The sequence below is a fragment of the Nestor notabilis genome, unplaced genomic scaffold (genome assembly GCF_000696875.1).
Source record: "Nestor notabilis isolate BGI_N333 unplaced genomic scaffold, ASM69687v1 scaffold31505, whole genome shotgun sequence".
Taxonomy (NCBI): Eukaryota; Metazoa; Chordata; class Aves; order Psittaciformes; family Psittacidae; genus Nestor; species Nestor notabilis.
The window spans coordinates 7,350-20,218 of record NW_009931119.1 but is presented as its reverse complement, the minus strand read 5'-3'; the positions used below and the strand labels follow the sequence as shown (position 1 = coordinate 20,218).

The following is a 12,869-nucleotide window of genomic DNA, read 5'->3' as shown; positions in this document are numbered from 1 at the left end:
ATACAGAAAATCATTACATGCCACTGTATGCATCCACAAGAGATCTTGAATGTCCTGTGCTATTCTGGTCCCTCATTCTCAAAAGCAGAGACAGCAGAACCCAAAGGGCATCGCAGTTCAAGAAAAAAAGGATGATGATAAGAAGTAACATTCTGGAATGGTTCCTATATGTGGAACAATGCATTAGGATTTTTTCAGCTGAAATTAAAAATTGAACAGGTTTGAGGAAAACCTATAAAATGATCAGTAATAGAGAAGTTTGTCCATGATCCCTACTTCTAAGTATTATGAGAGAATCAGGTGAAAAAAGTAAGTGGCAAATTGAAAAGTAGAAAGAGCTGCTCTATTACTTAATGTTATGAATGCAAAAAGTTCACACTAGGTCAAAAGGAAACTGAGGTCTTCTTGCATGAATTTAGCCATCTACAGCTATTAAATACAAAATCACCAGCTCTAGAGACCTGAGTCACAAACTGCTGGAGGCGGAATATATTCAAAGAGAGCATCACTCCATGATTTGCCACGTCTACACTCTCCATTATGCATCCTCCGCTGAGCCTCACCCCTGAGATGAGGTACTGAATAAATCCTTGATCCAACTTGGTAGAGCTATTCTTATACAGCATTTTTGTCATCACTTCAAGGTATTATTTCATATTTGATTTGGAGTCTTCTACCAATGAAGAGAGGTGAATAAAAAGTATAAAAGTATTTATATTTACATATTGAGACGACAGTTTTACGTAGAAAGCGTACTTAGTTCAACCACTTCTACATACAAGAACAGGAAATGTGCCATGGAGAGCCTTGAACAAATACTTAAGCTTTCTGTAATTAATTTTCTAGCCACTGAGAATACTCATAGCTTCTGATCTTCCCCCAAACCAGTATACTCTTGACACTGTATGCGTTCTGGTGCTTCTCAGCCTACAAGAAGTTCTTCAAAATACTTCACCAATGAGGCATTAAGAACAATTTAAAGTTTCAAAGTAACAGCCACTGCTGCACACCCCGAGATGCTTAGCACAAACTGGTTTTCAACATGCAGCTGAACATGAGCCTTTGCTAACAGCTAACACAAAACAGTAGCTCAGGAACCCTTCCAAAAGGGGTAAGAAGATTCCTCAAGGGATCACCCAGAAAAGCATTCGAGGGTTATTCCTACTCCTTTGGGATTCTAACATCAGCCAGACAGCCCATGTTAGCACTCACCTGAAGACAGGATCTGATACCTCAAGAACAGCCTATTAGAAGAGAAAAAGTAACCGAGTTCATTTTACCCTACAACTACAGAACCTAACTCTTGTTCAGCTGCACATTTTATCACTAGTGCGGTAACCGTACTTGAGCAGGAATTCCTAGTAAGTGATAATGAAAATCAATTCCTCCTTCTGCAAAAGACACATTTATGTGAGTTTTTCTGTTCACTTTTTTTGAAAATAACTCACCTCAGGATCTGGCTGTAACAGCTATGAATCAAATATTTGATGAGCACAGTTCTCCAGTCTCACAGAGGAAACTTGTAGGTTCCTGCTCATATCTACTGATTAGATGCAAGCATCAGAGCAATATCACCACCTTCAGTGATCCCCATCTGCCTGTGAACATGCATAGAAGCATAAAAAGCAGCAGATAACCCTCAAACTGCTTACATTCTACCCTTACTGGGTTTCTAAATCATTGCCATTCACTGAAAAAGCCCCTATAACATTATGTAGATATTAGATATAACGGACTTGGCTGGAACAGTTTTTCTTTGTGAAGATGAAGTGGCAACAAAAACACATTACAAGGACCACTGGATTTCCTCCAGTAACTTGTGATTGCCCCCCATGTAGCTGCTGCAAAGTCATTCCGTACTGAGCAGAAACAGTAACAAAGTGCCAAGTTCCTGGTATATTATTACTAAAAGAAGGCTACAAGAAAACTGGATAGGAAGCTATGTGGAAGGTACAGCTTTTGGATGATGTACATCTTACACAGCTGGAATCCCTAAACTAGTAAGTACAGCAGCGGGTGGACTTCCAGGTTTGTTCTGGACACAGCACTGCTGCTTTTCTGAGCTACTGCACCCGTGCTAGGAAGTCCTGCCAGGAAGCCAAGCCAAAAGGGCAAACTGCCACTTGTAGGCCCAAACCGGCTTATGCAGAACAAGCTCAAGTGTGCCAGTATCACATGCTGGGCTGTTATTAGGGTTAGAGAGCACAGACCTACCTTGGGACCACCAGCATGAGAGCTGCAGATATATGTACTCTGTTTCCCGTACAGAAACTCTGGATTGCTCCAGGGATCAGACTTGGATTACTTCGTATTAGTGTATGAAGTAAACCTCTGCCATTCTCCTCCAGACAGGATTCTTTCACTTCTAACAAAACCACTGAGTGGGAAAAAACCAGGGAAGTTCCTCATTCCTCACTGGTAGTGTTACAAGAACTGACAAAAACAATGACTGAAAAAGCAGCCACCACAAAATCCAGCAGTGAGGCACAGTGCCACTCTCACGGGCAGCACTATCAAGTGGGCAACTATCAGACTATCAGACTCCTCTTCATCAGGGATTGTAGTAATAGGACAAGGGGGAATGGGTTTAAACTTAAACAGGGTTAAGTTCAGGTTAGATGTAAGGAAGAAGTTCTTTACAGTGAGGGTGCTGAGGCACTGGAATGGGTTGCCCAGAGAAGTGGTAAATGCTCCATCCCTGACAGTGTTCAAGGCCAGGCTGGACAGAGCCTTGGGTGACATGGTTTAGTGTGAGGTGTCCCTGCCCATGGCAGGGGGTTGGAACTGGATGATCTTAAGGTCCTTTCCAACCCAAACCATTCTGTGGGTCTGGTGTTGTTTCAAATATCTAACATGTGATACCTACCACCCATAACACAGAACACATTTGGAGGTGGTGCCAGACTGCTATCAGCATAGAGCCTTAGCATAAAAGTTGCTCAACCAGGTCTCATCAGAAGAGGCCTGGGGTTTCAAGTAAACTCCTCAGGTGGAGAGACACTTGGGGCCAGGAAGAACCTATGAAAGGCAGGAGGGGAGGGAGGAAAGAGCCATGGCTTGTCCCACTTCCTCTCCTTTGCCTTGGGAAAATGAAAGCAGTACAGCCGCTTCTCCAAGGCCTGGAAAAGGTGGTGGTTATCAACAGTAATTTAACTCACCTCAGAGCTGGGCAGATCACGTTTATTCCCAATTGAAAACTGACTTGCATACAAAAGATTTAAAACAGCCTTCTTTTACGTTAATGAAAAATGCCCAAACAACAAGAAAACTCAACAACAGAGCACTGGAACATTTGTTAAATGATATGCCTCTCACCTCAGCAAGATAGTAATCAGCTATGTCCATCAAAATGAGATATAATTACCCTACACAAAAGGCAGTATTTGAACCATGGTGATTTTTGCTAAATCAAAGAGTAAGAACTTGGACAAGAAGAAATTGAGAGAGAAACCTGCCCAGAAATAAAACCAGACAAACAGGTTCTACATTAACCTGCAACCTACAATAAACAGACATCTATGTGCAAAATTAATCAGCTTTTACTCCAAGGTTATTTCTCTAACTTCCACTTTGCAGCCACAATCAGCTACATAAAACCACACCACGATGCACTAACATTAAGGCTTTGGTTGCTGGCAAGGAAATGACAGCTACAGCAGGGGCTCAAACACTGCTAGTAGACATTACAGTTATGATCACAGAGAACACGTGTATCACTAGTCTACATGTGGATAAACATTTGAAAAACCTCCCTCAGCATGTTCCCCAGTATTATGTTTTTCTTTATTTTAAACCTTCTCAGTTGCAAACCCTGTCTGTGAGACAAAGAAAAGCCCCAGACTTTCTACGATCAATGCGTTATATCATAAAACAACATCTTGTGACTTTCAAATGCTTTTTCTTTTGCCCTTTGTGCTTTAAAGTGCACTATGAAGGAAGGGAGGGGGAAAAAGCCAGAAGCCTGACACCCTGTTTCAAGCGCACTGAGAAGAATAGGGCTATAATATTGCAAAGTCTGTAAGCAGGGGGTTGTCCCAATTTGGTAGTTTGGTAGCTCAGTGATTTGGCACATGAGCAAATAACCTTATCACTTACAGGGTGAGACAGCCACCAAGTCTCAAGCACTCTGGGAAACAGTGTTGACAGGCTTTTCTCCTGACTATTTCTGGCCAAAAGAGAACTTGAAGAAGCCAGACCAACCTTTATTTTAATCTTAAATGAACCAGGAAAAAATAAGGGCCACCCTTAATCAACTGACGTGAAACGCCTCAGAAAAAACTGTGTATATGGGGTTATTAATTATTACTTCCTTTTTCTAAAAACAGTAATAAAAAAAAAGCCACACAAATAAGCTAGTCATTGATGCTAGTAAATACATCACCTTTTAGTTCAATTTAATCATGAACAGGGCAAAGAATTACTCCAACTATTGGCTGCGCCCATACTTTTTACCTCTGAGTAGCGATTTGGAAAAGTCTGAACCAATTTCTGTTGAAATATTCTCCTTTAAAGAATTAAGGAAAACAAACTGTTTAATAAAATTCCTGAAAACATCAGTATGGATCAGTATAGGACGAGTAACACATTCAAATCATAAATAAATGCTAAATATTTCTGATACTCAGAATAATATTCATACACTTCTGTCAGTTCATTCATTTAGTAGTTTAAATAATAATAAATCAGTAATGTGTGTGGTAACTCTGCGTGTGTGACTTTGGGAGAAAGCAAGAATCAGTGGTGGACTTGGCAGTGCTGGGTTGATGGTTGGACTCAATGATCTTAAAGGTGTTTTCCAACCTAAATGATACTATGATTAACTAGTAAACCTGCAGTTGACAGAAAACTTACAACATGCATTTCGTGTTTAAGGTGGGACCTGTTTAGCAGACAAAGCATTCACTAATTACATGTATTACTTATATAATTACTTATTGAGAAAGTTAATACACACAGAAGTATCTCTGCTATGTAGGTTTCTTCCTCTGAGATAAAATGATAGCAAACTACATTCTTTTAAGAGGAGCCTAGCAACAAAAACTAAATAAAGGGGGAAAAGGGCTTCCAGCAGTGTTCTTATTTACAACTTGATAAAGCAAATTAAAAAAGGTGAAATTTCTATTTCTGCCTGTGTTTAAAAGAAACAAGGAACAGACAGCTTGACCACAAAAGCTAATGACATTTAATGCAAGTATCTAGACCTTTTCAATGAATACAATCCACCAGCTCTTTTCAGATGACAAATAAAGGTAGAAACCACATTCCAACTGCTAAAATCTGACAGCAGAGCTTAGCTTACCAGCCAGCTGACAGCTGAGCACGTTTTTCTTTGAATTCAGAACCATGAATATAGAAGTAGTTAATTTTTTCTGAAGCATCTGGTTATTAGGAAGCCAGAATATATCATGCTCCAACAGTTAAAGGCCACCTATAAATTAAGAGGTCTCCCTAGCTCCCCCGCCAGGGTGCACATCCTGGCTAGATCCTGGCTGCATGTCTGGATAAAGTTTCTGTTTCAGACATCCCATGCTATCACACGCCCTGAATTGCTCTGGAGACTTATTTTACTTACATAGAAATAGAATTTACAGGGCACTCCTAGCCTAGGCAAGAAACATGGACCAGAACTAGAGTGTATGTGTCCTTCCTTGAGACAGAGAGAGAGAGAGTTATCATAGAATGTGATCTGTTTGTGGAAAGCACCTATAGAAATATGTGAAATGAGGGTTAGCATATGAACAAATGACACTTCAGTATGATTAGCAAACCTAATGAAAGAAAGAATGTAAAAAAAAAGTACTACCTTCTTTTCAGTGGGGCTTGAAGTCTTTGATACTAACGCTGCTTCAACAAGACCCTGCTCAAGTAAGGAGTCATATTTTATGCTTCTTTTTCTGCTTCTCCTCTCCTTGTTTGCTGGCTTTTGTTCATTTTCCTCTGACTGAGACACATCTGCACCATTGTCTCCACAAATGGAAGATTCAAAAAGAGGCTTTCCATTCATGTAGGTTTTAGTGATTTTCAGCTTAATTTCTGGAGAGCCATTCTTGATAGGAGTAGTGTTGGGTGGTGTTCCGACTCCCTTTATCTCCTGGGGTTCAAAGCGCAGCTTGGCATCTTGGGCCCCAGACTCGCCATTAAACACTCGAGAGGTCAGATCTTTCAATTTATCAGCTGGAATAAATGGAAGAGCCTCATGGCCGTTATATTTTTGCATGACACCTTCTTGTAGAGTGGCAGAAAGTTGTGCTTTGCCCAGGTAGACAGAACACTCGCGATTCACTTCACAATTCTGAGTTTTCCCATTGGTATTTCCAAGGATCTCTGGTACCTGCTTCATTTTGATGTAGTTTATTTTTCGAGTTAACAGTTGAGAACTTCTTTTGATGCTAAAGTCCATCCAGCCCAGATGTTTCCAGTCTTACACTGCTATATTAAGACAAAAAGATAGAGAATATTTTTAGTTACACAGAAATGTCAAAAACTACAAAGTATTCAGATAGATGTCCCCACTAATAATGTACTTCATGCAAGTTTTACTAAAAAAGTGTTGCTTATAATATCTATCACCAAAATACTTCAGTATCTGTTAGCATGCATTACAAAAAAGACCAAGAAAACCTGACTGATGAATCACCGATTTTATTAAAGCAAAAGCAGAGAGAAAAATCACAGCTTTCACTTTAGCAATCTGTTAACAACCTACAGCATGAGCCTTACCCACACTAATTACTCAGAGGTATTGCACTGTTTAAAACAAGTAAGAGTTGGACCTAAGATAGTATCATTAATAACAACATGAACCAGATGAGTTTATTTCTAAGAGGTTGTGCCAACATAAAAACCCCACAGGCTGTGTTGTTGTAGCATCCACACCATGGACAGCAACATCACACACTTCTCTTCCTCAACTCTACAAACAGGCCCCCATTCTTCTCTCAAAGCACACCTCCTGAGGAAACATCACAGCCTCTGGGCATATCCCAAAGCATGCTGGCTATGAGAACAAACAAAAGGTGAGCATTTTGTGTCATGCATACCAGTCCATTGGGAAATAGCCACTCCTTCAGGCTATGCTGTGCAAAATTTAAATGGTCAAAGCAACTGCTGGAGTTTCAGCTTTTCAATAATAACAGTATCATTTAGCACCCCATTTTTCCTGCACAAATTTGAAAAACAGTCAACAGGTTAAAACTGCACTATTATCGGCCCTATATAGGTTTTCTGAGGGTTCTGCCCTGTCCATATCAACATTATACCATCATTACAAACAAACAAATCTGGCAGAGTAACTCTTTTATGTTCCTAGACCAGGCAAGATGATCATTCTCATTTTTAAAATTCATATGCATAGATTACTCGTATTACCAGGTCCAGTGTATACATGATGTAGAGAAATACAGTATCATAAATGAGAGCTCAGCACAATAATCATCATATCCATGCTCAAGGTAACCAATTTCATATATGTTTAAGTCCAAGAACTGTCACATCAAATCAAAAAGTTCATCAAATCTAGTCTCACATGCTCCCCAAAAAGTGCAGCAAAACCCATGATGAATAACTAGTGAATAATCAGTTGCTATGGAAGAAATCTCTTCTGAATCTCACCACCTTGCTTATTAATGTACACAGCTACAATGCCTACAACTGGCATATTCCCGAAACGTACATATTTGCTACCTCTACATGAGGAGTAGCAATGTACAAATGCTTACAACTGAGCATTATTTTAGCCTGGGAAAGCTTCTTAAGGGTGTTAAGCCTGAGCTCAAACCAATTGATCAACATGAATCCCTTATATTCACAAAGATGCAGGGGAAAAAAACAATCTAAAAATCATAACTCCATCACTCTTTTTAGCAAATGCTCCCATCTCCCTAACATGCTGCTCGAAGGTACCTGCAAGATAAAAGGGTCTCTCTCCATAAAAGCTATATAGACTTATTTGAGAGATGAAAACCATTCTCCAGGGACAGACAGCAGCCAGAAAAGCTCTTATTCAACAAGGTAAGAAGAGCAAGTACACCTGAACTCCAAGTGAATCTGCAACAGGAAAGGTTCTAATCTTTCCTTAGGCAGTTGAAGACTGAATTACCATAAAATCTCCAATAAAATGAGTGGAAACCAGCCAACTGTATTAACCCTTTGCAAGGGGAGTCAGAGGTAAAAGGAAACCCAAAACTCTACCAGAACGGAACAAAGAACTCACTAAACCAAAAGAGAACTCATGTACTTTCACAAGATCTCTGAAAACACTGGACATGAGACAAGACTCTCAATCCAATTAATAATATGACAATGTTTCAAACTGTGACTCAGCACATTTAACTGAAATCATATCTATTTTAAGAAACAACTGATGACAAATTCTATAAATTTTCAGGCAAAAGGCAAACCCATTACAGAACACGTGACGCTGATGTTTATGGACATGACGGCAAGATTCCCCGAAAAAAAGAAACCCAAAACACTGAATTGTTGCAAAATCTGTACTTCCTTCCCACAGATTCTTAACAGATCAAACCAGAATGCAAAACAAGAGATGTGATTTGGGCATTTAAATTCCCTTTACCTAAAAAATAAGCCTACAAGCGAGGAGCTTTTCTGCGGCTGCAGACGCCCTCCAGTGGTTGCCTGGACCAGCCAGAGCTCCCCCCTTCCCTGCCTGACACACTGCTGCAATCACAGCTTCCCACACGAGGACCAGCACCAAAAATGCCTTGTGTGACTCCCTCCTGTCCATCAACTACACGGTTAAGTTGAAAAACATTTTCTAACACAGCTCCATGAGCTGCTTATCAGGGTCTGGATTTCTGGATTGAGGCATCTGCATTTTGTAACTCTGTTTATTTCAATGCATAATTCTACTCGTATATTTTTTGTCCTGCTTAATAATAACTCTTGCTCTCATCACTTATTTTGTTAAGCTAGAAAGCCATCAAGCTTGAAGGCAGGCCAGGACAATTCAAGAAAAGCAACAAATAATCACATTAGACTATGTTACTCGTGTACTCAATCTCGAAACACTGGGTGCATTAAAAAAGTGATAGCTGAAGAGTTTCAAAACATAAAAATCATCAGAGAGTCACAGAATCATTTAGGCTGGGACTTCCTCAGATCATCTATTTCAGGCGCCTGCTTAAATCAGGCCTAACACAGATCAAACCACTCAAGGTCTTGTCTGGACAATGACCAGTAAGTACCTACATGAAAAGATGCCACTTATAAAAAAAAATCAAGTTATTCTTTCTAGGTAATAAACCTAAGAGTAGTAATTCTGTATCACAAAAATATGAAGACCAGTAGGACCATGCAGTGAAAGGCCATGAACGTTCAGGAGTTATTTTGATCTGCCTAATATATCTGAAGATACACAGCATGCAGATTTTAGCTCTTCGGTGAGTGAATTAACAATTCTCACTAATACGGGTCACTAAAAACAGCCGAAAGCGCTGAAAAAGGTCTTTCAAATTGCTGGAGCTGAGAGACAACAAATCCAGGAATATAACTGGTAAAAGGAATTCAGTGCACCCAAGCCAATAAAATGAGGAAATGAAGACAAAGCCAGTAATTAGAGACAGCAAGATTATCAGAACTAGTAGATACAGATTACATAATATGGAAAATAGACCATGTTTGTACAAAGATTTAATGGAGCCAAATGAGAAGAGGCTTAAAGTAAGAGGCAGAATAATGCACAAAGATAATAGATTTGAGTACCTATAAGCAAATATAGCCCCATGGGGAGATGAGACTTGCAGAGAGCAACTGGCAGCTTAGTCACCATCTCTAAGACAACCAATGGAGGGAAATATTTGATGCGCATCTCAGCCCTCCTTGTAGAAAATAAGCTACATTGTGGGGTCCAGCTAAATGAAAGAAGCTAGCACATTTACACATGGGAATAATAAAAGGTTTTGAGAAAGAAGGGAAAAACTGAAGCTAGCTGAATTTTGCAGAACCTTTGCTATCTAAAATTCATGGCAGTACAATACCGTAAGCAAGAAAAAGGACTAGGCTTTTTGTGAGAAGAGGACAATGGAGCAGAAAGAAGAAAAGGGACAAGGAAAGAAAATGATCAGCAATAGATAACCAAGCAGTACTGTGATCTTAGAATTAATACTAGAAGACAGGACATGAAAGAATGAAGTGAGATAGATCACAGACAAGATCTGGTTGATCAGAGTTGTAAGAGTAAGGTCCTGAAGCAGCTGAGCACATGATTAGATTTGGTAGGTAAATTAAATGCACTCATGCCGGACCACTGTATCACATGGAAGCAAAAGCAATCCCTTTTTCTAGATGATTCTGTATCTATAGAAAAGGAAACCGGGGGGAGGGTAGAGAAAGGAAGGGGACAAAAGCACCACACGCCAGTAGCATCTAATGAGCTTAAGCTACTCTCGTCCCATATTGACTGTCTGGTGACCCAACAAGTATCATTTTTACTAACAAAGAGGAAAAAACATGATAGCCAAGGAGTCTGCTGAATAAACATATTCTGGCTTGTGAATAGTTTTCAGTAAGCAAAAGATGTGAGTTATCAGAGAAAGGTCTAGGTATTTTAATCAGACAGTGCTCGCAATGGCTTTGTACACATTTTCATACTAAAAAAATCCAGATTCTACATATGACACATTATTTTGCAGGCATTTTAAAGAATGTTATTAATTACTTGAAAGTCCATCATCTGACAGGAGTCAGGAGCCAAATACAGTTAGTCTGCATGTCAGATTCCTCCTTCACTGTCCAGGCCACTATCATTTATGTGATACTTATTATTCATTTCTTCCACATCTGCTGCAATTTCAGAGATGCTTTTCTTGTGTGTCAGAAATAATGGAGTAGTCCATTCCTTCCAATTCTGCCAAAGGGAGTGAACAGAGCAAGTAATCAACAAAAAGCATCACTATTAAATACTGCTTTTGTTGGGTTTTTTTCTACGTGTTTTCATAAAGCCATTTCTCAGGTGAATTACTCAGGGGAGGGAGCGGGGAATAACACACCTCAATACAAATTCACTGTAAAAGAACTTTATCCACAAAAGCTATTTTTATTACCTACAAATGAGGCTTTCTGCTGGCACTGAAAAAGCTAATAGATGACTGCTGCTTTTTTCTGTAAGGATAGTCTTCTCCATTCGCTCACCAATTTTAAGACCAAAGGTTATTCCTATTTTCAGATCACAATGAGACAAAACACTTCAAGGGATTAGTAAAGATACAACACATTCTTGCCAATACATTTGAAAACTTGAGTATGCTTATTCATATTATCTTCTATAAAATAACTGAAGTATCACATAGGAGTACAGACATACTTTCTATCCTGCAGTACGCTGTGACTGTTCACTGTATTAAAAGAGTAAAAAGATTACTACAGGATTAATTTTAGAAGAAAAGACATAACTGAAAATTGCACTGTGTTTGCCAAAAAATGTTACAAACCAGCTTGAGCCGGCAAATTCAAAAGCATTCTCTCTCATGAAGAAAACCATTACTGTAGTAGCTGACAGAGAACTGAAACTAATTACACCAAAACTTTCTAACAATTTACCACTTGTCTTAGAAAAGACCTAGGAAAGGAAAAAAAAACAGCTTTAGTCCAAAGGAGCCAATTTTGAGTTTAAAACCACCTGAAGTAAAGACTTCATTAGTCTTGCAGTGGATGTGCAATGATTTCTGTTAACCAGTCAGCTAGCAAGACCTACAAAGTACTTTTAGACAAGTGCATGAAAATTCCCTTATAGTCCAGAATAATGTTAATATAGAGATGTAAAATACATCTGCACAAAAACATCAGGCGTGTTTTGAAAATCGCATGAAAAAGGGTAGGCTACTTACAGCTGCACTTACACTGACTTACCACCCCACTTTTATTCTTTAAAAAAATAGTACTGATCTTTTCTAGTTTGAGTTGGGGTTTTTCCCCCCCAGTGGATAAGATTTTAGAACTTAATTGTTACAGTCTATGTTCATCAACTGAAATGAGTATTCACTGTCTTCTCACGAAGGCAAAGGGCAACACCAGCTTGTACAGTTAAGACCTGTAGCATGGCAAGTAAAGAATTTCTTCACTTGAAATGTTACTTGCTACTGCAGAAAGTGAGCTTACAAAACTAATGGACTCGACTTTTTGTTCCTCCTCAGGAAAAGCTTTTGCAAACAACTCTTGCTTCTGAGGACCAGGCTAAAAGATTGCATATCAGGACTCCTCCCCATTAATTTGTTTTCTTAATCAGAAGTATTTTTTCCACTGCTGCAGAAATTTCAGTTCCACTCCTGCTGCTGGAGTGGGTGGTGAAGGAGGGAGACAGATTTGAGTGAATTCAGATTCTTGTAAAACATCATGTTTCTGTCTGAAAAGAGAATACAGATACTACTGTGGTGGGACCACAAATCAAATGGAAAAGAACTGCTTCTCCTCTGCAGACAAGCAGAGAGGAACACTGGTACCTGAAATGGCAGGAACCACTGGACTTGCCACCAGTATTTAACACAAAAAGGTAGCCCTCGACAGTTGCTTAACAAACGGCTAAAAGTAAAGAAAAAGTAATGTTTTCAAATGCAAACTTGAGACTTTTCTGTCTTCTGGAGAGTTCCAAATGGTTCAGCTGAAGGGAAGGGCCCCTTCTCTAGCAAAACATGACTCAATTCAATACAGCCAGAATACTCCTTCAGTGTAGGTCTTTACTCACAGTGAAATGATGCCTCTCTCTGTCTCCCAGGTGGGCTTCTACTTATCATAGAATCATAGAATAGTCAGGGTTGGAAAGGACCTTAAGATCATCTAGTTCCAACCCCCCTGCCATGAGCAGGGACACCACACACTAAACTATGTCACCCAAGGCTCTGTCCAGCCTGGCC

General features: G+C 39.5%; 1 protein-coding gene across 1 annotated transcript in view; it reads right to left on the bottom strand.

Annotated features, from left to right (window-relative positions):
* Positions 1 to 6,425, bottom strand: part of WHSC1 (Wolf-Hirschhorn syndrome candidate 1) — a 33,225-nt gene extending 26,800 nt beyond the window's left edge. Inside the window, exon 1 of the mRNA XM_010015726.1 lies at positions 5,804 to 6,425. Within this exon, the coding sequence (XP_010014028.1) occupies positions 5,804 to 6,400 (597 nt within the window). The 5' untranslated portion in view covers positions 6,401 to 6,425. The remainder of the gene's footprint in view (positions 1 to 5,803) is intronic.
* Positions 6,426 to 12,869: the final 6,444 nt, after the last annotated feature.